The sequence below is a fragment of the Cyanistes caeruleus genome, chromosome 5 (assembly GCF_971803275.1).
Source record: "Cyanistes caeruleus chromosome 5, bCyaCae1.hap1.1, whole genome shotgun sequence".
Taxonomy (NCBI): domain Eukaryota; kingdom Metazoa; phylum Chordata; class Aves; order Passeriformes; family Paridae; genus Cyanistes; species Cyanistes caeruleus.
Genome location: NC_141705.1, coordinates 20,193,986 through 20,218,364, shown reverse-complemented (window position 1 = coordinate 20,218,364; position 24,379 = coordinate 20,193,986). Strand labels below are relative to the sequence as shown.

General features: G+C 35.5%; 1 protein-coding gene across 5 annotated transcripts in view; it reads left to right on the top strand.

Annotated features, from left to right (window-relative positions):
• The window catches only part of LOC111928121 (uncharacterized), a 61,176-nt gene that overhangs the window by 16,761 nt on the left and 20,036 nt on the right, over positions 1 to 24,379 (top strand). Inside the window, exon 7 of one of the 5 annotated variants that reach the window (XR_015286822.1) lies at positions 54 to 2,877. The exons of 3 other annotated variants lie outside the window; for them this stretch is intronic. Coding sequence is in view for 1 of the 2 variants with exons in the window: in XM_086889011.1 (XP_086745137.1) it covers positions 54 to 162 (109 nt within the window). In the remaining variant the exon portion in view is untranslated. Of the gene's footprint in view, positions 1 to 53; positions 2,878 to 24,379 lie in introns of those variants that run through there. One more of the 5 variants, XM_086889011.1, reaches the window with a different exon arrangement.

Below are 24,379 nucleotides of genomic sequence, written 5' to 3'. Positions count from 1 at the left end.
CCTGATTTCTATTCCCACCTCTTTCACTAACTTATCTTAATAATTCTTTGCAGTTCACAATTTTCCAGCATGCTTCTTATGGTGAAAGGAACTGATTTCAAAGGAAAGGAAGAAAGGAAGAAGAAATGTCTCTTTCAAGCATTGCTGGAAGGAGTGGCTTAACGTTCTAAACATAATGGAAATGTCTGAATTTGCTGAGCCAATGATTTAACCTGAGTTAGGTTTGAGTGAAATCTTCTTTGAGATGTGAGCACTGATTTCCCTTGAATTTAATGAGTGGATCTTTTGAGAGTAAATTTTAAACACTGACCATGTGCTGGCTGTGTGAGGGTGCAGAGCATTCTGCCTCCACACCCTTCTGCAGAAATGCTGGGGGAAAGCCAGCATTATGTCAAAACCATGAAGACTGAAACTTTATTTTTAAAGCATTTTTACTTTTTGCTTTCTCACCATTATTTCTGGTTTGGCTTGGGTTTTTTTGTTTCCCTTTTTTTCCCGCCCTCCTCTAAGGAAACAGAAAACATGCCACAGTAGAATATGTTTCAGTCCCATTATCAGAAATATTTATTGATTTGTACTCCTCCCCTCATCTGTTTTTATTGTCTAAGTATTGTAAAGTTTTCCTACAATGAGAGAAAGGAGATAAATAATGTGATAAATATTCAAATGATTTTAAATATATTTTGGCAGTATTTCAGTTATATGACTAGTTTCAGGTTGTTGTCATTTTCATATGAAAAAAATGTTGAAAAGAATTGAAAGTAACACTAATTCTTTGGCTATAGGTATAAATATGTGGTGTTGAGCCTGATAATCTTATTCCTATGAAAAAGACAGCCTTTATTATAAAGCTGAGGTTTTAGTTCAGGTATATTTATTTGAGAGAGGACATTGATAACAAGGTTGTTGTGTTAGCTAAAAGTAAATATAAAACAACAATAAAAGATATAATTTATGAGATAAGTACTCATGCATAGAAATAGTTTCAGAATCTTCATTTAGTCCTATCATGATGTCTTTAACATATCATCATGTTAAAGATTATTTCCAGTGACCCTGGATATTTAATATACACCCTGATTTTTTAAAGAAATTCATTCCATGAATGAACTGTGTATTCAGACTCTTCAGACTGCATCCTCCAGCTCCCTATGCTGTGAACAGGAAAATAAGTTAGAGAATGAAAAACTCATCATGCAGTCAATAGCATTTTCTTATGGTAGTGGTAGTATTTGGAAGACAGTAGCTTCCTTTGTAAATAACTTTGATATGTATTTCAATAAAATGTTATACAGTATTATATGTATGACACTGACAGTATGAAGTTTTTATGTTCTGAACTGAAGAAAATTAAACAATCCACCAACAAGTACATCTGTGCTGGGAGCATGTTCTGGGTGAATAATGAACTTCTACACCTTTAAATTTAAATATTAGTTTTGAGGAACTACCAGTGTTTGTGCACAGCATGGAGCAGGCCAGAATGAAGCAAGCCCTCTGTCTTCTTCTATGAACCCTGCTGTGCTGCTTCAGGCACAGGAGTGGATATTCTAAACATGAATGTACTCAGTGTGGAAGAACAGCTAGTAAGAGGGTTCCTGGTCTGGACTAAGGACCTCACTAATGGTGCCTGTATTGCTTCTGGTATGGCTGGTGATCTACATCGCTGTCAACATCCACCCCCAAAGGGGTCTTAGGGTGCCAGAGGAAGGCTAAGACCCCGTTTATTCCACAAGAGGTTATTTTATGAAATTGTACCCAATATGTGTGTTGTATGGCTGGCAGTATGATGTGAGAACTGTTGGGCAGCAAAGGTCTGGCTTTACAGCAGAGGGCTTGGTGTGTACCATGCAGGTGTGCATGTGTGTGACTGTGGTGGTGCAGATGTGCAGAGAGACCTGTTGTGGTCTTATTCATATTGTCTATAGGTTTACTTTGGAGTAAATTATCCCCACCTGGAGTTTCCCTGAGAGAAAATTAGCTGTGACAGTTCAAAAGAGAGCCCAGGAGCAAACTGACATACAAGCAGTGTGAACTGTCAATGAACTGCAGGGTGAAGTGAAAGGGAGTGCTAAGTTGTTTGACAGCATGCAAAGGTGACTTAGATCAATGTAGCTTGTCAACTGTATCTGTATGGCAGCGATGTCCTGAGGAGACATACCCTGAAACACCATTCTCATATCTCGAGTTAGCTCTGCAAAGATTCCTGTACAAAGACATGCATACTGTAACTAGGGTTTTTTTTGTGTCTGACTTCTCATTTTTGAAGATATTTTGCTGTCAATGACTTTCACATCTCATGTATTTACTCAGCTTTTTATCCTCAAAATACTTTACTTTTCATTTTTCAATGCAACTCTGATACAATACAGAAAAATTAAAGGAGAATTTACTTCTATTGTGAATTATTATTTTCAGAAGGCAGACTTATTTTCAACACCACTTTTTCTGCATATAATAAATTTCAAAGTGACTATTTCCATCAGTTTTATTGTATTTTTAGCTTCCTAGTTAATTTTTTTTCACAGTTTTTATTCACAAATCCTACTTTTATTTAACTTTAACCAGTTATTTGAAAATTGTATTTCTCTTTTTACCTTCCCCTTATCCAGAATTCTATAAGAAATTTTATTTCATTAAAAGAATCTTCCTCAAGAGTGTTAAATTTTACCAGTAGTCATCTTGGAATGTATAATTTGTAGTTGTCTTTTAAACAGAAATATTTTCCTCATTCACTTTGTAGAGATTAGACAGAAAAAAATAAATTATATTTTGGGAGCATGCAACCGTAAACCATAAATCTTTCTTTTTCAAGTTCTTTAACCATAAGATATTGTAAGTTTGTAATAAATTTGAAGTATTTCTGTGCTTTGGAAAGTCCTGTTATTTCAAACTCTACCTTCTTAAAATACTGTAGAAAGAATATGTCTAGCAGTAGAATATGAATTTTCAGGCACTGGAATAAAGCATTCATGGTCAGATTAGTATTGGACAATCAAAGCGAACTTTAAAGTTGAAATTAAACTTCTGCATTCAAAACAACACTTCAGAATGTATCTATTAGCAATAACTCATGATGGAGAAACTCTTATTTTGGATTACTGAATCTCTGTTACACTGTGTAAGAGGGACAAAAAGGCTTTGGCCAGAACAGGCAGGAGAAAACCCAACTGCTAAATTTCCAAACCCCCTTCTTTTCTAATTTGTTTTTTAGTTCAGAATATCTCTGATATGAAATGATCTCAAAATTCACGCCATATGCAAAATGTTTTGTCTGCTGTGCTACAGAAATTGCATGCTCTTGTTTAGGTCAGGAAATACCTGCATATGTGGCTTTACAGCCTTTATAGGAAGCATAGATCTGAGATGTAATAAGGTCTACATCTTAAGATGTAAGATGGATTTATAATATCTCTTGGTTTGTTGAACCCCTTTCTGGACTTCTATGTAATCTGCTGTGCAAAACAGGACAACTAGCCACTGTTTAAAATTTTGTTCTAGGCTGTCTCAAGAGATAAGGGTGCTCTGATTGAACAAAACACCCAACAGCTCAAAAAAGCACTGCAAGCTCAGACTCAGTTGGTTTTTTTTGTTAGATAGCTTTAGAGAGATTTTTTTGTTTTGTGTGGCCTGTCTTTAACTTTATTTTAAAGAGGTGTTAAATATATTTAAAAATTGTGATGTAGCAGTCATTTCCTTTTATGTACTGGGACTCCTAAAATTCATACTCATGGTTGAATATGGTTTTGCAATACATTCTATTTTTGGTGTCTTTTATGTAAAGAACTGCAGTCAAGAATGGAATTATAACACCCTTCTACTGGAACATGGAAACACAGCCATCTGGCATGTATGTGTTTCATCATTTTGCCAATTTTTTCCTACAGCCTATTTTAGTACTTGGGAGAACCTTCTTTTACTTGGTGTTTTTGTCAGAGGCAAAAATGTGCAGAAAGGCATACAGTCTATATCTGTAAGATCTGTAGGATATCCTTTTCGCAATCTACACAATGTTGAAAGATTTTGGTTAAGATTCAAAATCGCCTATGCTAACAGATTATTATATAAATATGAAATTTTTATAGAATTTCTGAATTTGTTGTCACCTGCATGATTTAATCAATTTCTCAGCACATGTTTTTCCACTGGATTTTTAAAATGAAAATAACTTGTTGTGTCTCAGTGTATTTACTCAGTATCTGTACAACCATGTTTTTAAAGGAAATACAATCAGGAAGAAATTCAGGGGTCGAGAAGAATCATAACATATTGCAATTGGATTTAGACAGAGAGCTAAGAGTTATTCTTCCTTCTCCTCCAAAAGTGCTACTTCTTCTTACTTTTTTCCTTCTTTATTTATGAAGTGAAAATTTAATGTGCTGTTTATGGTTAATTTTTGTGAAAAAACTTAACTGTGGAGTACTTTAAATATATTTCTAGTTATTCTATTTACATTTATTTGAGAAATTGCCATTTTTATCTGTTAATTTAGTGCTAGGTTGGGCCACAACTCAGTAAATAGAAACAAGAATTCCTCCTATTTAAGCACTCCAGGGGTATGTGTGTGGTTCCAGGAAGCCTTAATCAGCTCTGCTCCCCACTGGTACTAGATTTGTGGGGATTGTTACTTACAACTACCAGCAACAAATTAAAGTCTTATTTCTCACTCATACTTTGATTCATCAGCTCCAGACAGATGATGATCCTTTTCATCTTACATCTTTGCCTTCTAGAATGAGAAGGAGTTAAAGAATGTGCAACATACACTTAATTTTGCATAATCTTGTATTCCTTTAAATCTCCCTTACTGCAATGCATGGGAATCTCACTGAACTAAAAATCTAGTTCTTACATAGGCCCTCTTTAAAAAATCTGTAAGTAGCTCTCAAAAGTAAGAAAGGCAAGGCAAAGTAAGGTCAGGAACACTTCAGAACAGGTATGAAAAAGGTATAGCCTCTGAACAGTTGCTCATAAATTAACTCCAGTCCACACTTTTAGTATGTTTCAAGTATACCACACTCTGTGACTCTGGTCACGTGAGCTATTATTTTCCTTATATTTTGAAGTGCTATTAGAATTGGCCATCTTTCCTGTATGTGACATGCAGAGGATGGTGACACAGAGATATAATCGGGACTTTTTTCATCTACCATGCCCTAGACAGGAGACAGGTATCTGCTTCTTACTAGAAATGAAGCAATGAAATCTTGAAAATCAAATTGTTGATAAAAATGTTGGAGAAGTTCAAAAAAGTGTCAAAAAAGCTGGGTGTGTGAAAGCTCGCTTGTATCATTTCTGCATTCTCTATGTACTTACCTTCCTTTACCACCTATAATAGGGTGAGGAGCTTGGAAAGTTATTTAGCTGCCTTCATTTCATCAGTTATACCCATAGATAGAGAATAAAATATAAGAATTAGCCATTAAATAGATTATAGTCCAAAGAACCCTTGCAGAAAACAGCAGTCAGACAAATTGAAAACTAGTCAATTCTGCTGGTATCCTGTGGGTCAAGTATTGGAAGAGAAATTATAATGCCCCATTATAGAAAATCAGTACTTTTTGAGACCCAGAAAGGAGTTTTAAAAAGATGAGAAGCTAGAGTTGATAAGGCTTTTTGGAACACAGAATGACTGACAGTCTTTAATTTTGCCTTCAGTATTGTTCAGCACCAGCAATTCTAGCAACATTTGATAGTCTCTGTAGTCAGGAGTATCTACATATATTCATTATGAGCAACGTTTGTCAGACGTGACAATACATTTGCTATTTCAAGCTGTGTAAGTATGTATTTTTTAAAGCTGCAATACTACCATCAGTGATTAACTTCTTGGTCACCCCACAAAATTCATTAATTGTTCAGGTCTGAACTGGAAATTTGTGATATCGCTGAAACTCCCACTGAATCATCATGAATCGTCACGGAAAAGAGTCAAGCTACTGGGGAAGACAGAAGGAAAATATTTTTTAGCACCAGAATAGAGCATGCAATTTTGTTTTCATTTGTTATTGTAGGGACCAAAGGCTTTTTGTTCTGTATATACTGCTGCTGAAATAATATCAGTATCAATTCCATAACACCATAATAGATCACCCACTGGTCAGTCTCAATGCTTTTGAGACAAACCAGCTCAGCAAGTCTGGCAAGTTATTTAAATTACATGTCATCAGAGGCTTTATAAGGATAAGTGAAACTGTCATTTTCTGATACAAATGGCAGCAGGTAAGCCTCCTGAGATTTTGTGAAAGATTTGTCAAAAATGTGTTCCCTCAAACAGTAAAAAAACCCAATTTTCACAGAAATTCTGTAGGTGAATTACATAAGAACAGCATTTTTCTTGTAGTTTATTGTTATATGAGATATCTGCACATCTCTACGGATAGCAGCAGTAATTTTATTAATATTAAAACATAAAAATCAGATATTGAGTCAATCACACATTTAATACTGTCTTTATTTCCACTCCCGTGCTACCCTTTCCTCCTTTTTCCTCCTTACTCTCTCCATCTCCTTCTCCTTCTTCCCCTTCTTCTGGCATCTTGATTACTATTACTGATAGAACTGTAAAAGTTACAATGTGCTTCAACAAATTATTTTGACATTTCTTTCTTTTTTTAATGTTTCATAATTGCTCTTACTAAATCAATAACCTTAAGCCTAAAGAGGTAATTATAATATCAGGAACCACTATATGAAATAATCAAGACTAACAATAAAGCTTTGATTAGCTGTAGGGGTTACTGTACGAAAGTTCTGTTTTCATTTTTCAAAATAGGTTTTCCATGTACTTTTGTGTTTGAATGTATGCAAGACATATACTGCACTTTGCAATCAAGAAAATAAAGAAAAATCAAAGAAATGCCCACCTTAGGGTTGTTAAAAAATACTGCACATATCATCCACTGCATTTCTGACTGACAGCTCTTGAAACTAAGATTGACAACATGTAGGATGTAATGAGTGGGAAGACGACTGGAGTGTTCAGCTTATAAAAGAGAGGTCTGCCTTCACAATAGCACCAGAAGTTGTTACAGTCATCTGTTACTGCATTTGAAGAAGCATATGATAAACAGTGTCTAAAAAATCCCAAAATGATGTAAATGACTACTTTTTAAAATTATGGATCGTATTTATGGATCCCCACATTCACCATATTGCTTTCTCAGGGCAGTGCTGTAGTAACGATATTTTTCTTAAGAAGTTAGTAGACAAAGAACAGGGAAAAGACAGATAGTAATGGCCAGTGAATGTAACATGACTATGCCCACAGAACTATGTAAAAACAGTCAAGGAATGAGACTTTCTGAGGGCTGAGAGTTCTGAGTTTCTGAGGTCAAGTGGAAAGGACTAGCTCATTTCCACACGAGAGACAGCCAGTCTTGCACAGCTTTACCTGATCTACGCTACATAGTGCCTGATTTAGTCTCTTAGCCAAACCCTGAAGGCCCTGAGAGATCATCTTTAATTTACATGTCTAAGGGATAGTGGCAGGTGGATTTTCCCCATCTTCACCCAGATTAAAATGCCAGAACTAATGTGAAAATTATCTTGCAGCTTCCTATACTAGCAACTTATATGAAGAAACAGAGAAGATCCTTTTATTGGAAGTTTTGAGGTGTGACATGTGGATTTGTGATGAATGTCTGTGTGATAATTTTGTGAGGACCATATTCGAGGACATATAAATTATACATTTATATGTGTAAAATATATGGAGGGAAAATTGGTGGAAATCTGACTGAGTTTTATCTGCATACACTTTTGAGATTTGCTCATGAAGAAAACTTCTTCTAAAAGCCCGTGCAGGTCTTGTCTTAAAAAGAGGTATTTGGAGCAGTCTAAAGCATAACTAGGGAAAGAATTATCAAATAAGCAGGTATAGATGTACAGAGGTCTAGTGCTTAAACAACATTCCTCTTTCATTTTTTAGGACAGATGGAACTGTAGATACTAGGAGTCAGGAGAGGGTTCTTTGCCCATAGTGCATGGAGTAAATAAGCATTGACTCATAGGCTAACAACAATGATAATATACAAGCCTAAAAAAAAAATAACATTATGACTCAAAGCCACAGAGTTCTGTGTTCTCACACTTCTACCCCACTCTCTTTTTCAGGTAGAGAAATATGCCAGTATGTATCAGTCCTGTAATTAGAGTGGGTTACTTTTCAGAACTCCTGTGAACTGGAGAGTTCTACACCATTTATGGTCAATTTTCTAGTTCCACCCGCAAAGAGGGCAAACCAATGGCTCTACAGAAGCTCATTTCTTCCATACTTACTAGCAGTTATATAGGCAGCAAATGTAGGCAGTATGAATGCTGAACAGCCTCATAATTCCTGGTGTGGGCACAAAGCCAGGATCACAATCTGGCTCTTCAAGACTTGACACATTCTCAGAACACTGTAATACAGTATTGTTATTTATAGAATTTTGGACCTGTTTGAACTTTCCTACTATTCTATCAGAGGATAAAACCTGAAGATATCTTCAATAATCTACAAGACATGGTGTATCATTCTGCAAAATCTGATAATTAGAGGGTACAAATTACTCTAGACCTTTCAGATACTTGTGTTATAGCAATGTAATTTTATCCAGTGTATTTTGTTGGTTCTCAGCAATAAAGGAAACTCATTTGATTATTATCTCAGGAATTCTTTTCTATTTATTTTTATTACACAGAACCAATATGTCCCTAGATTTAGATATAATGCAACAAATGGGGTAAAATCAAACAGAGAGTATAGTTAAAAAAATGCTAGGATAGTATTTGTGCTTATTTTGGTGTGAAATTGGTTCTTGGGAATTAAAGGATTAATGTCCCATACATAACGGAAATTTAATTGGAACAATTGTCCTGACACTTTTTTTAGAATCTTAAAACATGGTTTGCTCCAAGTTGTGGCAGTGATTATCACACCTTATGTAAGACTGGACTGTGATGTCTTTGTCTTGCATGGGACTTTAAAAGCCATATATTGCGTGCAAATATTTGTTTTTAAAATACGATGAAATAGCCAATTGAAAAGATTCTGAAGAATACTTGTATGCATGTGGATCTTGGAAAAGCTTTTAGGCAGTGTGTACCTGCTTATACTTGTATAGAAAGATATTCTTGATAACAAGAATCAAATATATTTATAAAAGAAGCTTGCTATTGTTCATTACTGAAATAAACGTGCAGGGTTAGGAAACATGGCTCTAACCCCTGTTTCCATCTTGTTTGACTTGAATTAAATTTGACAAGACGTGCAGGCACTGGGGCAAGCAGACAACAGAGAGGAAGTCATGAGCTGAGACTGACTGTCCTTTGGTCACCATTCTCAAGAGGACTTACAATGTTCAGTGGAAGCACAACAGAATGGATGATTGTACCTTCAAGGCACCAACCAGCCATTAATATTTGCAATACCACAGGGTAATTTTAATGGGGGCAAGTGACTTTTACAGAAAACTTTTACACTTTGCTGTCTTGAGTGCAGTAGCAGAAACAGGGTGCATGAAAGGAACACTTCACATTCTTTACTCCCTAGCCAGCAATTCAGGGAAAGAGGTTTCAGTGCTTATATCTGAAGAAAGGTTTTGAGGGAAAAAAACTACTCTTCTTCTTTGCCCACTTCATGTCTAATGAACAAAATAACTTTTCTTCACAACTTTTGTCCTCTTATACCGCAGAGCTCAGAAAAAGAAAGGGGAGAAAGGTTATATCCTTTATTTGCTTTTCTTTATTCATACAGGTAAGCAGCATGCAACTTCACTTTATTACATGTGTTCTCATCTAATACATTCTTCTAAAGTATGAAAAATATATTTATATTTTTTTCATAATAACAAGGGTTAATGAAGACATGCAATATAATACTAATTATATATATTAAGACATGTAATAATACTAATGCCACTGCTCACAGAAAAGGAAAACCTTTTAATTTCATGCCCATTTGCTTTATTGTGTGCTAATGCAGGAAACAAGGGAACACACAAAACCATTTTCCTCTAAACAGACAACCAATCTTGCTGACTTACCTGAGAGCAGGCAGACACAGAAAGATACTATTAGATACAGAAAGCAAAGATACAGAGCAAAACAAACTGTAAAGCAGAAGTGGGGAAGAAGCTGATCATGGTGGAGTCATGATCCCATTTCTCCTTTGGAATGGTGCTGTGTATACACAAGTTCATTTTAAGCTTGTGCTCGAATTCCAGATTTATTAAAAAATCTGTATCTTATAGATTAAATCCAAAACAATCTCCTAAAAAGCTACTATATTGACTTTTGGACCTGTTTACGTATTGGAGGTGGAGGTATTTTTCAGGTATTTACTAAAAAATAATGAAGGTCTATACCTTAGCTGAAAATGGGCTGGATTCCATAATTTTTCATTTTCTTGCATTCTAGCATTTGGGAATTTTTAAACAGGTGTTTAATTTTTGAAAAGGAAGAATACTATCGATAATCAGAGTTGAATAAGGCCCATCAAAACATGCCAATCCTGCATAGATTTTAACAAAGTTTATACTTAAGGAATATTTGAATATACTAGTGCTTGGTAACTTTGGAGAATATCTCCATTTGTCAGTGCAGTAACCCCTCAGATACACTCAGAAATGGTATAAAATTGCAACAGTTTTTAAAATTATTGCTCAGATATATACATATTGAATAAGGCTGCTGTTTGGTAGACTTAATAATGTATGTTTTATACCTTTAAATTTTTGTCTTTCATTCTGTTGCCTAACTCAATTAAATATAAGTGATTGAGAACTGTGTTCCATTTTCCATTGCCTTATGCATTAGTGCTATTTTTTAATCAAATGAAAGATGAAAGAATTACAAAAATTCAGTCATAGTATAGTCATAGACTGATGAAAAAGTACCTATCCAAAATCCATTTAAATATGCATAAAATCATTCTCCTTTTTTCCTAGGACAGCTTTATTCCTTCTTTTTCTCTGTTCTTGCATGCCTAACTTTTCACTGTACAATATGATTAAGATATACTTGATCTGAAAGATAACCTAATCTCCTGCTTCAAATTACTTGCTTGGTTCTAAAAATATCTTTGAAACAAATCAGTGACTTTCTGAATGGTGTTTGTTCTGATGAAATCTTATCAAGGAGACCTGAAGTTCTACCTAGTTTGTAAACATCTGTTCTGTACGTCTGTATTGTTTTACAGCCTAACTTTGTAGGCATCTAAAGATTAGTTGACACCTTTGCTGCTTTCGCATATTTTATTGGGGCTATAATTATCTATTTCACACTTATGTCTCTACCTGACTAGAGCACAGCAAAATAAACACTGAGTTCTTTAAAGGCATCGTGAAAAACATCCATGATCCTGATCTTTTAGCTTCTAGCATTGTTCAGCTTCTTCAAAATCACTGTCTTTTTTTAGCATTTTTCAGAGAAATCTGAAAGTTTATTGTTTTCATTTTAATCATCTTGAGGCAGAAAAAATTTTCTTCTAAATTCTAAATTCTGGGAAGCCATCTTTTCATCTCTATTGAACTGTAAATATAGTACTGAAAGAAACAGAGGCTATTAGACTCTAAAAGGCTAAAAAGGATCTTAGAAAATAGTTAATTTCTTTTTCCCCATTGTTGACCTAATATAATATAAATATGTATTACAATTAATAGCATATAAGCTTATATAGACACATATGTTAGTAACATATTATGATTATTAGATATGATATATAGATATATTAACATATAGACGGGAGGCTAGCTCCTTCTTCAAGTGTCAGGTTTCTTTCCCTTTCAGCCCTTTCAGTATTGTCTTAAGACATAAATTTAATTCTCCTGCTGTTACAGCAGACAGAGAAAACACCTCTCCAAATTCCTAGGAAGGTGCCCTAACATGAAGAATTAGGCAGTAGGTAAAAAAACACAGGTACATCTCCTTGGAAAGAGCCACCATCCATCTTTGAAGAAGCTGAGATAGATTAGGTCCTGGGCAGAAAGAGCTGCCTAATGGAAAAACCAGACAGACACCTATCTAAGATGCATCTTGGATATATTGTGTGTTATACAATGGAGGGCTTTTGAAGTCAATATAGGTGTGATGGGGATTTTCAGAAATGCCATCCCTTCTTCACTGATGAACTGGAGATTTTAAACCTTGCCTTCTGAGAACAAAATTTTTCCTCACCTCTCCCACAGAGACAACCACCTAAAATTTAGATCTATCTGTTTAAAACAGTCATCTTCACCTCCAGCCTCTTTTTAAACTTTCTTTAGTCTTACTTTATTCCCTTTTGAAACTAATTTGTGCTTGAATTTTGGGAACAATGATCTTTTCAAGTTTCATCACCACAGTATAAAGGCTTTATTGATAACATGACAAATAATTTCTTAATTTTCTTTAAAATGACAGGAAATGTTTCAGTATTCTACAAGTATTCTGCAATACCAGACACTTTTCTGTTGTTACTATGCTTTTCTTAAGACAAAGAGTAATAAGTGCAGCTGTCTTTCACCTGAAACCAAAACCAGTTCTTATCTTGGAGAAGGAAAAAATTAGCATTTCCCAAAACTTATCTCTATCCATTCTTACAATACCTTGAAAATGGGCTAAAAACAATTAGCTTTAAAAAAACAAAAACATATGTAATTAAATGCATTTTAGTCAACAAAAGTACCATTGACTAGATCCAACGTTGGCAAAAGCTCCATGGAACTTGAATAATTTTTCCCCTCAGCACTCAGTTTTTCACTCAGCCCTAATATGTAGTGGACAAAATTGCTCCAACATTTCTGGTTATCAGTTCCCCATGAAACAAGAAAGAAAAAAAGGATGTAATTTGTTCCTTTATATGTTTTCTAGCTAAGAAAAAAAAAAAGTCAATCATGGTCTTAGTTAAAGCTGAAGTCTGAGCTTTCCTTCTCTGTTTTATATTCTCTAGTGACTTTTTTGCTATCATGCTTCATGTATAAGTGTAAAGGAACATCTTATATTCAAGTACACCACCTACATGGATGGTATACACATACTGAACAATTTCGTAGGGAATTTACTTGACTTTTTCCTTTGTTTTTCTTCTTTAAATATTAATATGTTCATCTTTTATAAATAGAGTATACAACTGCTCTCTAAGTACAGAAAAAGATTACATTTACAGTCTAAAGGTATAGATTTTTGAAATCGCTATGTCCCTTGAACTTGTTAGAGCTGGTTGTTTTCTTCAAAGTAGCTGGCTACCTTTTTGTTTATAATGAATAAATTCTTTCCAATAAATTTTACATTTGTCCTATTTTCTGCTGTTCCAGCACTGACAACCCTGGACAATTTCTTTCTTCTTTCAGTCATCTTAAAACTCAATGAGACCTCTATTTATGGCTTGAGTTTAAGAATACGAATTATGCACTTTTATGCTTATAGTAGTGTGAGAAAACTTGCTGTTTGACTTTTTGAAAAGACAGGAGTTTGTTGTGTTCAATAGGTTTTCAGCAGCCTTAGAAAATAGCATTTTGTTTATCTAAATCTATGCATAAAAATCTTTCCAAAAAATGTGAATATTACCTGAGCATTGTTCTTTGTAATCTTAAATCAAGAAATAATGGCACATTTCTTTATGGCAGAACAGACAATTGAATGGCACTATCTGATTCTACTGTGATGTTACCCCTTTTTAGGTCATTATCTTCTGCACGAGCTTTGCTGCTTTATCAGCTGCAATTTAAAATACAGGTGCTTTTAATGTTCTTTCAAAGGCTTAGCTGATAATATCAAGTAAAGTGAATTTGAGGTTTAGTACAAATAATTCCTCTTACCTGAGCAATCATTCTTTGAAAGTCGAAAATCAAAATGAGAGTTAGAAGTTATATTCACTATGCACTAATGTTCAGTTTTATAATAATGTTACAGAATAAAACTGGTATTTTTCTTTTAGTACCATTGCACAGTTTCACTGATGGTACCATTAGTAACATACAAAAACATGACACTGGCTAGAGAAGAAGAAAGACACTAATTCAGGGACTCATTTTTTTGAATGTGAAAAAACCCCACCATTGAGGGTTTGTGCCCAGAGTACAAAGCAGATCCATGTGTGGGTAATGTTTTTGGCAGCACTTCATAGCCCTCATGGGAACATCTTGGCCAGGACAACTGTCCCATGTTCATACTGCTGTCGTTCAGCAGGGTAGCTCTTACTCTTTTCAGCTCCAAAGACAAAAGGTCTTGTGCCATGGGGTACTGTCTGAGTCTTTCTACTTTAAAGAGACAAACTATTGCAGCATCCCTCATGTTTTGAGATTGAGTGATCATCTATGGGGCATTCGTAAGTTTTACCTTCACGTATCTCATGCTCTTTATTTTAAAATGAAACTGGATTATTTAATCTCAAGATATCAAAAATGAGGGAAAAAAACAGATATTTTCTTAGACTACTGGAATTACATCTTTTGTCTTTGACATGGTATTTCTTTAATTGTCCTAGGAAAGTAGTTTAAACTAATTTTTTATAGTAACAGCATAACTGGAACTCTTGAAATATGAACTGCTGAGGAGTCTCAGCTGCAACTGAAATGAGATCTGTTTGGAATATGTGAAGTATGAGATAAAGCATTCTGAAATTTATACAATGAATACCAGATTTTATTACCCAAAATTTATAGATGTTTCTTAAATATTGTGTTTCTTTTCATTACCTGATGTCTATTTGTAATCTTTCATTTCCTCATATAGGTATTGTGAATTAATTAAAATATAATTGTGAAACATTCAATTAATTCAGAAAAATACAATAAGCAAATAAATAATAATATTTTTGTGAAAAATAAGCAAAAATTTGTTTGTCTGCAGTAAATTATTTTTTAGATCATTCACTTGAGAGACAAAAATGAGCTAAATTCTGGCTGCTTATTGGAGAGCCTCCCTGTTCAATGTGTTGTAGTCTTTGTTCCCTGATTCTGGTTTTCCTAGGGTTTCCAGTCAGACCAGTACAATTCTCTGCTAGGTCAGGTTAGGATTAAGTAAATTTTTTTTCATAGTATCTATATGTTGCTGTGCTTTAATATTATGTCCCAAACTGTGTTAACACACCGATGTTTCAGCAATTGCTGATTAGTGCTTACAGAATGTCAGGAAACTCTCTGTTTCTCACTCAGCCCTGCCCAGAGAGTGGGTTGAGGGTGGGCAAGAGGCTGGGAAAGGACAAAATCAGGTGACCCCAGCTAACCAAAGGAGTACTGATGGCATATAACATGGTGCTCAGCAATAAAACTACCTTGTGGGGGAGTAGTTTCTCAAAGATAGCTGAGGACTGTCTGGGAATTGATCAGTTGATGGGAGGTGGTAAATGCCTTTAAACCACTTGTGTGTTGGTCTTCCTTTTCTTCAGTTATTAAATTTTCCTTATCATGATCCATGAGGTTTTTGTCATTTCTTCCCTTCTGAATTTCTTCTGTATCCTTCTGGGGTGGAAGAATTAGAGAGCAACTAGATGTGGACTTTGCTGTTGGCCAGCAAGGGGTCAATTTACTGTGAATTCTAAGTCATTTGTTTCTGACTTTATTTTGATAATTCCGTGAGGCTTTGTAGGAGTCTAGTGTCTTCTCCAGGCCAAATTCCCCACATATTTGAATCAAACGTGTTAATCTTTCATAATTTCTTTTTGTCAGTGATGTGGATGATACAGGAGAAGCAGATTCTCATCTTTTCATTCAAATACAGGGGGCTTAATCCAGAGCAGATGAGAGCAGGAAAAATCCCCCTTTTCTCTTCTACCTCTGAACTGGATGCTAATTTCCTGCATAGCTTGATGTATGCACAGCCTGATCACACTTGGAACTATGATAAGGGCACATTTGTTGAGGAGAAAAATAGTCAGAAACTTATTAGGTAAACACTATCAAATACTCAGCAGCATGAAGAGTGATTCTTGCATGCTTATAACTTTTCCAGACTTGGCGGAATTTGTTTTCAGATCTATATCTTTGCATAAAGCCTCGTACCTCCTGCCAAATTTCTAAGTGGCCTGACTCTGCTTTCATCTGCTTTCATCAAATGTGAATTTCCCACTTATGCTTGAGTAATGACAGGAGTCCCTTGCTCATTCATGCAGATTTTTTCCTCCCTTGCAGGGGATTTTCCTTCCAGCCCAATCAGAAACTGCTTCCTTTCCCTTCCCTCCATTTCAGAGGTCCCCTTCTTTTGCCTGGTGGTGAGAGGGTGGGACATCCACTGCTTCCTGAGAAATGGATAGCAGGTGCCTTTGTCTGAGGTACGACAGAGTGCAGTTCCTCGAGAAAATCTCTTCCTCAGAGTCCCTAATAACTCTTAGTCTTTCCCCTTCATCTCTCTGTGCCACTGGGCTGAGCACACTGTGGGCCTGATGGCACGTCACACAGCCGATGGCCCTGCTGCCCTCAGAGAGCAGTGCCAGCCTGGCACTCCCTGCGGCCTGGGTCCTGGATCCTTGTGTGCTCTTCTGCTCCAGTCCATCTGGGTCTGTGCAGAGAAAGAAACCTTCATCTGAGTGAGCACCACACCTGAGCTCTCTCAACAAGGGGGATGACCACCAATGGAGCTACTTGTTTGAGCTGACAAATAGATACTTATCATTAAAAAAACGCCAAACAAACTTTGAAAAAACCCCAAAAATCATACCAAACCAAAGAAAAAAAAAACCAACACAAATAAAAAAAACCCAGCCAAACAAAAAAACCCCAAACAAAAAACCCAAACCAAACCAAAACCAAAAATCCCATGAAAAAGCCACAAAACAAACAAAAGAAACCAGCCCCACAAAACTCGCCACCGTTTATTTCCTATCAAAATGTAATATCTAGCAGACTAATAAATATCATAAAATATCTTAAGCCAGGAAGCAGCTAAGATCATCAATGCTGGATAATGCCAGCAATCCTGTCAGTTTTGAAAAGGAATACCTATGAAATATAATCAACTAATGTTGCAATATCTATCATTCCAGAGGCCTTTCTGAAGGCACTGAGCTTCCCTAGTTCCAGCAGAGTAGTGAAGACTTATGCCTGACAATTTGCATCTCTCATACTGAATTGAAATTTTTTCTGCCTCCCCTGCTCTTACAAGCCTAGATTATTATCCGCTTTTCTATTATGTAAAAAAACAAAATTACTCTTCTGTTCAAGAATCAAGGATATCTTCTTTCTCTGGGAAATATTGAGGAGTCAAGGATCATGCAACTTCCTAAGGGCATGCACAAATATTCAACTATGGATATTTTTCTTTTTATTTCACAGACAGGTAAACAGAAAGTATGGATTTTAAAATGCACAATGATGAATTAAATATGCTCCTCATGAGTACTGGATTTTAGAGCTAGATCCATGAAGAAAGTGTAATGCAGCAATGATAATTTTCAGCGTATAATATACAGATTTATGATTTAAAAGATTAATTTGCTATGATTCTTTAAATCTTTGTCTTTCTAAGAACAATAACAGTCATAGAATATTTCCAACATAACATTATATTATAGATAGAAATTAATTTCTACAAATACATAATAAACTTAAGTTTTAGTTTTGCAAGGAGAGCCACTAGTGTGGATCCATATTCCCATTAAAATATTAGTAAGAAATCTAGTGAAAAGTGGGGAAAAGGTACTGTTACATCTATTTACTATTTCAACACAGTACAAACACCTCCTTTGTAGTCTCATTACATGGTGATTAAAGGATGAAAATAGAATTTCATTTGCAAGGTATTAGTTTACAATGAATTTTTTGTAGTTGTCAGGGCAAAACTATAATTACATAGAAATTAATTTTTCTCTTCAGGATATTAAGTGACAATGTGTGCATTTGGATGGAAAGGATGGGAATACGTTCTAAAACCAATGCTCTGAACAACAAGCAGCTGCAACTCAATATATGTAAAAAATAATGAAACCAAGCTGAATAGTGTAAACTTCAGTGAAAAAGTCATCTCTTGAGATGCAATCTTCTTGCAAAGCTCTTGAATGATTAATGGAAATGGTATTTCACTTGTGGTTGTTTTTTGAAGTGGGTCAAGAACACATATGTTTATAACACAAACAGAAATGATGTTAAATTTTAAAGCTATGAGAAATTCACAAGAGCCAGACATATTAAGGATTAAAACTTTGACTATGTCCACAGTACATTCCCCCTGTGCCTTCATAATTGCAACGTTGTTAAGGCCTGAAATCAGTGCTTTTATGTTACAAGTTAAAGATTAATTGGGAGTCTTATCTTTGAATTTTCTTTACTTCTTGGGTTAAAGGCAAATCATTAAAACAGCATGAATGCATTCCTTTTCCTATATTAATTTCCTTTTATTAATGGGAAAGGGAAGGGGAAAAGGAAAAGGGAAAGGCAGGGGGAAGGGCAAAGGCAGGGCAGGGCAGGGCAGGGCAGGGAAGGGCAGGGCAGGGAAGGGAAGGGAAGGGAAGGGGAACTCTAAAACAAATATATGTTGTATGCATTCAGTTAGGGGGTATATTTATTTTCTCATTGAGAAGAATTTGATTTTAAAATATACAAAAATATAGTATTATTATAATTTGGATACGAAAAGTCATTCTCTCATTTTATAAGTAAATAGTGCCAGGTTTAGCCACACTGATTCTAAAAATACACAGATAACTGCTTTGCCTGCATTTCAACTCAATAGAAATAGTTTTAATCTTTACCTAATTTTTGCTTTTGACTTTGTTGTTAGTGCCAGTTTTTACTGGTCAATAGCTATTGTAATTATTGTCAAGTAAGAGGAAAGGACTAAGACTGTAGTAGAATATGATCTTTTTGAATTAATTCAGTATTATGGCTAATTTACTTGTAAATATAAAATATCTATATCATCTGCTTTTTGCTGAATATTTTAAGTTATTTTTTTCAAGTCAGATAACAAAAAAATCTCCTAAAAGAGGAATTCCTTTTAAGAGGGAAATTGTTTGGATCTTTATCTTATCTTGTTGGTGAGGCAATGTTTCATGCTTGAGAATCTCAAAATAATATTTATTTCCACCACACCAGTCTAACTATTTTAATATTTCTTATATAAATCCATATGTAAAACTATCTTCTGGTTATACTGAATCATCACTGTTTAACTACATATGAGAAAAATTTATTACTCCAATTTATGTTGTATTTCTCTTTCTTGACAAAAACTTTAGAATAAAATAGAATAAATTATGTAATATCTTAGTTCAGGACCATTGCTGTCAATTGTTAATTGTATCAGCAGTCAGCACACATTAGTTGATGGTAAATAATATTTTATTTTACTATCACTTGTTTTTCCTATGACATTTTACACATAATGTGGAAAATCTGTAAGTATGTAAAGCATTATAAGGTTTGACTTAGGATCTGATTGACAATCATCTGCACACAAAAGCCACTGGAACAGATGTGGAAAGCTGACCCTATGACTTAATCACAGTAACAGCAGTTAAAAATGCCACCCAAACCAAAAGGCTCTCTTAGGTGACAGTTCTATCCTGCAGCGTGGGACATGGAAGAGTTGTCAGCGACTAGTCTGAATCAGTCAGGTGGATGGCAGATATGGCTGAGAAACACAGCAAGAAAATGGCTCTAACAGCAGACAAAAATGGAGGTAGGTCTGCCTGTGTCTTTATCAAAATGTGAAGGAAATGTCAAGCACAGGCAGGAGACTGTGCATGCTTTGTTTTTGTTTTTCATGTCAGTGAATACCCCTTCTGCATGCAAATAAATCACATTTTGTTTTCAGAAAGGTTCAGATTCTAATTTTGGGTACTTGTATTGTCTGCAGCCTTACAGGTGCCAGGTCCTGAAGCTGGCTGATTCTATTTGGAAACGTGAGAGTTATATATTGGAAGTGCAATCAAAGTTTGTTGTTTTGACCCAAAAATAGCCAGAGGAGGCCCTGTTTTTTGAAAAGGATGCTTTCAAAAATGTCTGAATGAAGTTTTGGATAGCTTAATCAGAGATCACAGCAAAAGATTAACTTCCAATTTATCTCTTCATGAAGTTACTAGAATGACTTGAAAAACAGAAAATGGTTGGTTGCTCTTTTGGTACGTGTAAACCAAGGGACATCCATCTTTGGTCAAAGAAATGTATCGAGCTTTCTGTATTGGGCACCATCTGTCAGACCAAGAGCAATTTCTGCAGCTGCCTGCTGCAAAGGAAGAGAAAATCCTTTAGAAATCTGAACACCCAGGCTATTTCTGACAACAAGATACTGCTCTTTCCCCAGCTTTTCAGAACTTCCTAAAATACGTGTTTTCAAGAGAATTTTCTATAGCCTAGAGTAGGACAAGAGAAAGGCAGAAAATACAAGCTTTAAGAGAAAGGAGAAAGGATTCTCTAAAACTGGCAGAAGCTTAGACATTGCACAGCTCAATGCCTAGGCTGTGAGTTGATCAACATATAAAACTCTTCATAATTAGTTGACAGGTGAGATGTGATGATGTATATAAAAGTACAAAGGATGGATATTTGTAACAAGAGTAGGGACCAGACCTATCAAGGCCTCCTTGCCACTTTTGCAGTCAAACACGAAAGAGACATTTTAATCATTGTGCAACAGTTAAAATGCATCTTTAAAAGTAACCAGATCAGATTGCCCTGAAATAAAATAAGCTACTAAATAAGAACCCCCAATGTAGGTCTTTCTCATAGATCATTATTTTCTCCTATTCTGAAACGGATATGCTCTCTATAAATCTTGTGAAGCTAATGAGATTTATGAGCTCTCATCAGCCTTTAAATTAGGCTACTCAGATTTTCATATGCCTATAAGCCCCCTTTGTCCACCTAAATTTTGAAATTTCCATTTCAAAATTAGCTTAAAAATCGTATTTGCTGGGGGTTTTAACTCCTTTCTCTTTTATGCTTTCAAAATTTACATTTGTAATATTATATATCAGTTGCAGAAGATTTTGGATTAAAGCCCAATACATTTTTTTGTTTTGTATTTAGTGTTATTTTGATTCTTAGAAGCTTTTTTTCAAAGTGAACCCCCAAATGATTCATAACTGACAAACAAATATTAACACACCCCCCCCATACAGCATCAGAATGATCAGCTAGCTTGACACTAGGTGGCAGACAAGACAACTAGCAAGACCCTTGAGCAAACTATCCCTGCCTCTGTATTCTGGTGTGTTTCCTTCCAGTTTAACACCTCCCAACATACAGGCAACAAAATCAAGGTGTTTGTACTGCAAAGATGCACAGACTTCCTGCACACACTGTTGACTGATTATATCTTTTATTGTTCATGCTAATGTTCTGAAGAATGAATAATACTCTGAGAATCCTTTGTCTTTGAAGCCATGAAAAAGCACACATTGATTAAAAAATTTATTTTGTTAGTAGTTTAATTATGAATATATACGTAGATACGTGTGAAAGAATATGTATTTCATAATACATGAGAAGCAATGCCCAGCTGAAATCTCTTATATCTTATTTATATAATATATAAATATACCTTTATTTATAAATATATAAATATCTCTTGTTATATAAATATATCTGTATACCTATATATGTGTGTGCTATAACTATTGGCCTATAGTCCATCTCTTGGCTAATATTCTGGGATCTGCTCCCAAGTGCATTCAGGAGAAATGCATTCCAGGTAAGACAAAGTCAGGAAAAACACCAAAAGGCCTGTGTGGATGAACAAGGTCAAACTCAAACACAAAAATGACGACCACAAAGGACGGAATCAAGGACATATACCCTGGGATGACTATAAAGAGATGAACTGAGCAGCCAGGGGTCAGAATACAAATGCTGAAGACCTGATGGAATTAAATCAACCCATGAACATCAAGGGAAACAAGAAAAACTTCTATGGCTATGTTGGTGAAAAAAATATGGTTAGGGAAAATGTGGACCCTCTCTGTAAGGAAATGGAAAACTTGATTACCCAGGAGATGAAGAAGACTGAGTTACCCAATGACTTTTCTGCCTTCATCTTCAATGGCAAATGTCCCAGCCATGCTGCCTGAGTCATGGGACATGAAGTCAGGGACTGTGAGAATGAAGAAGCTCTAAAGGAGAAGACTGAGTTTGAGACCACCTAAGGAACCTAAAGGTGCATAAAACCATGGGACCTGATGAGATGCATCTGTGGGTACTGAGGCAGTAGGCAGATGAAGTGGCTAAGCTGATGTCTGTCATATCTGAGAATTTTTGCTGCTCCAGTGAAGCTCTGGAAAAGGGGAAACTTTAACCCAAATTTTAAAAAGGGATAAAAAGAAGACCCAGAAAACTACAGGTGCTAGAAGGGTCATGAAGCAGATCCTCCTGGAAAGTATGATAAAGCATGTGTAAAATAAGGAGGTGATTGATGACAGTCAAGATGTCTTCATTAAGGGCAAATTGTGCCTGATGAATTTGGTGGTCTTCTATGACATGGTTAAGGCATTGGTGAATATGGGAAGAACAACTGATGTAATCAATCCAGATTTGTGCAAAACATTTAACATTTACGTGACAACCTTGTCTCTAAACTGGAAACAGGGATTTGACAGACGTGATGAATAAGGAATTGGTTGGATGGATGTACTCAAAGACTTGCAGTCAATGGCTTGATGTCCAAGTAGAGACCAGGCATGGGTGGTATTCCTCAGATGTCAGTATTGGGGCTGACACTTTTTAATGTCTTTGTTGGTGACGTGGACTGTGGGATGGAGTGCGTTCTCAGTGCTCAACACCACCAAGCTGTCTGTGCAGTCAACATGTTGGAGGGAAGGTGTTGGAGTCATCATGAAAACATGCCCATAAATTTCATGTTTTATGAAATTCAGTGTTCTCCTGGATCTCAGAGCCAGGCATCAGAGACAAGGGCACACACTCTGTGTCTCAGACTCCAACAGGAAGGGATATGTCACACAGAGGAACCTTGACAGGTTTGAGAGGTGAGCTTGTGCACTTTTCATGCATTTCAAGAAGGTCAAATGCAAGGTCCTGCAGCTGGGTCAGGGCAATCCCAAGTACAAGTAATGGGCTGGGTGAAGAAGGGATCAAGAGCAGCCCTGAGGAGAGAGACGTGGGGGTATTAGTGGATGAGAAGTTCAACGTGACCTGGCAATGTGCTTTTGACATGTAGATATAGATGGAGATACACTGAAAAGTTTTAGCTGGGTTTTCTATTATGTTTTTATTGAATGGTTATAAAATATTTTTTCTCTACGATGGTGAAAGTGTCAGTCGATTGCTTCCTTTTTTATTTCTCAAATTCTGAACCATCTGTTAAATATTGTGATAGACCTTCCATGAGAATATGCATAAATTACATAATTAGCCCTATGAACAGAGCAAGAACATTGCTATAAGCATAGAGAAATGCTTAAATTTGCTAATTTAATTAAAAATTTGCTAATATAATTAAAAATCTAGCACAAACATTAGTGGACATATTAACAATATTGATCAAACTATAAAGGAAAAAAAATTTAAAAGAAAATTACTTCCAGATTATTTTGGATTTTTTTTTTTTGAACCAGGAATTCAAAGTTATTAGTCACAGGGGACTAAATCTATAATCTGATTTCCAATTCTTGCAAACTGTGTTGGGTAATAAACTTGTAATGAGAAAACAAACAAATTAAACTGGGTAAAAAGTCTGGTCCTTCAATAGATTTTTTATTTTAATGAAAAAAATCTATTGAGTGAAACCTGAATTTTCTTACTCTCTTAGTTTTGAAGATACCTAAACACACGCAATATTGCATCTTTTTAGCTGTCAGGAAAAGCATCAATGACAATTGAATTTATATAGAAGATATCAATCTAAATGAGCTAGGACCTTTTCAAAAAGATACATAAGCAGATAGAGAGCGCTTTGACTGTGGCCTTTTTTTCAGAGTTAAAACTGAAGATATTTGAAAGTTATTTAAAAAATAATGCCTGCAATTTTCACTTTTAATTAACTGCTAAATATCAGGAGTACTGTGAATGATAATTCATAGATAAAATCACTGTGAAGGTTAAACCCTAACCCTAACCACAACCAAAGACAAACAGGAGGTTTTTTTTATTGTTTAGCATTATTCATTCCTAGACTGAACCCACTACCAGAGACATCAGTCAAGCAAAGGTATTTATCCAGCGAAGCTGAATGTATTTTCTGCATTTTGACATTAATTAATTTGAAAATATATTCCATAAGGAAAAGGGTAGAAGCTCAGAATATACAGTCTTGGGCTCCTGCTGTGCAGCTTGCAGGATTCGGTGCTTCTCTGCGTGTCTATTTGTAAAACTAAACCAAGCTGCAGATGCAGCTCACTTTAATAGTACTGAATTAGTTATCTCCACACCCAGGACAACTTTTCTCCATTTCCTCCTTCATGCTGCATGTGCCAACAATGTCATTGTCTGCCACAGGCTTGCTTTACAACAGATTGTGCTGTTTTGCT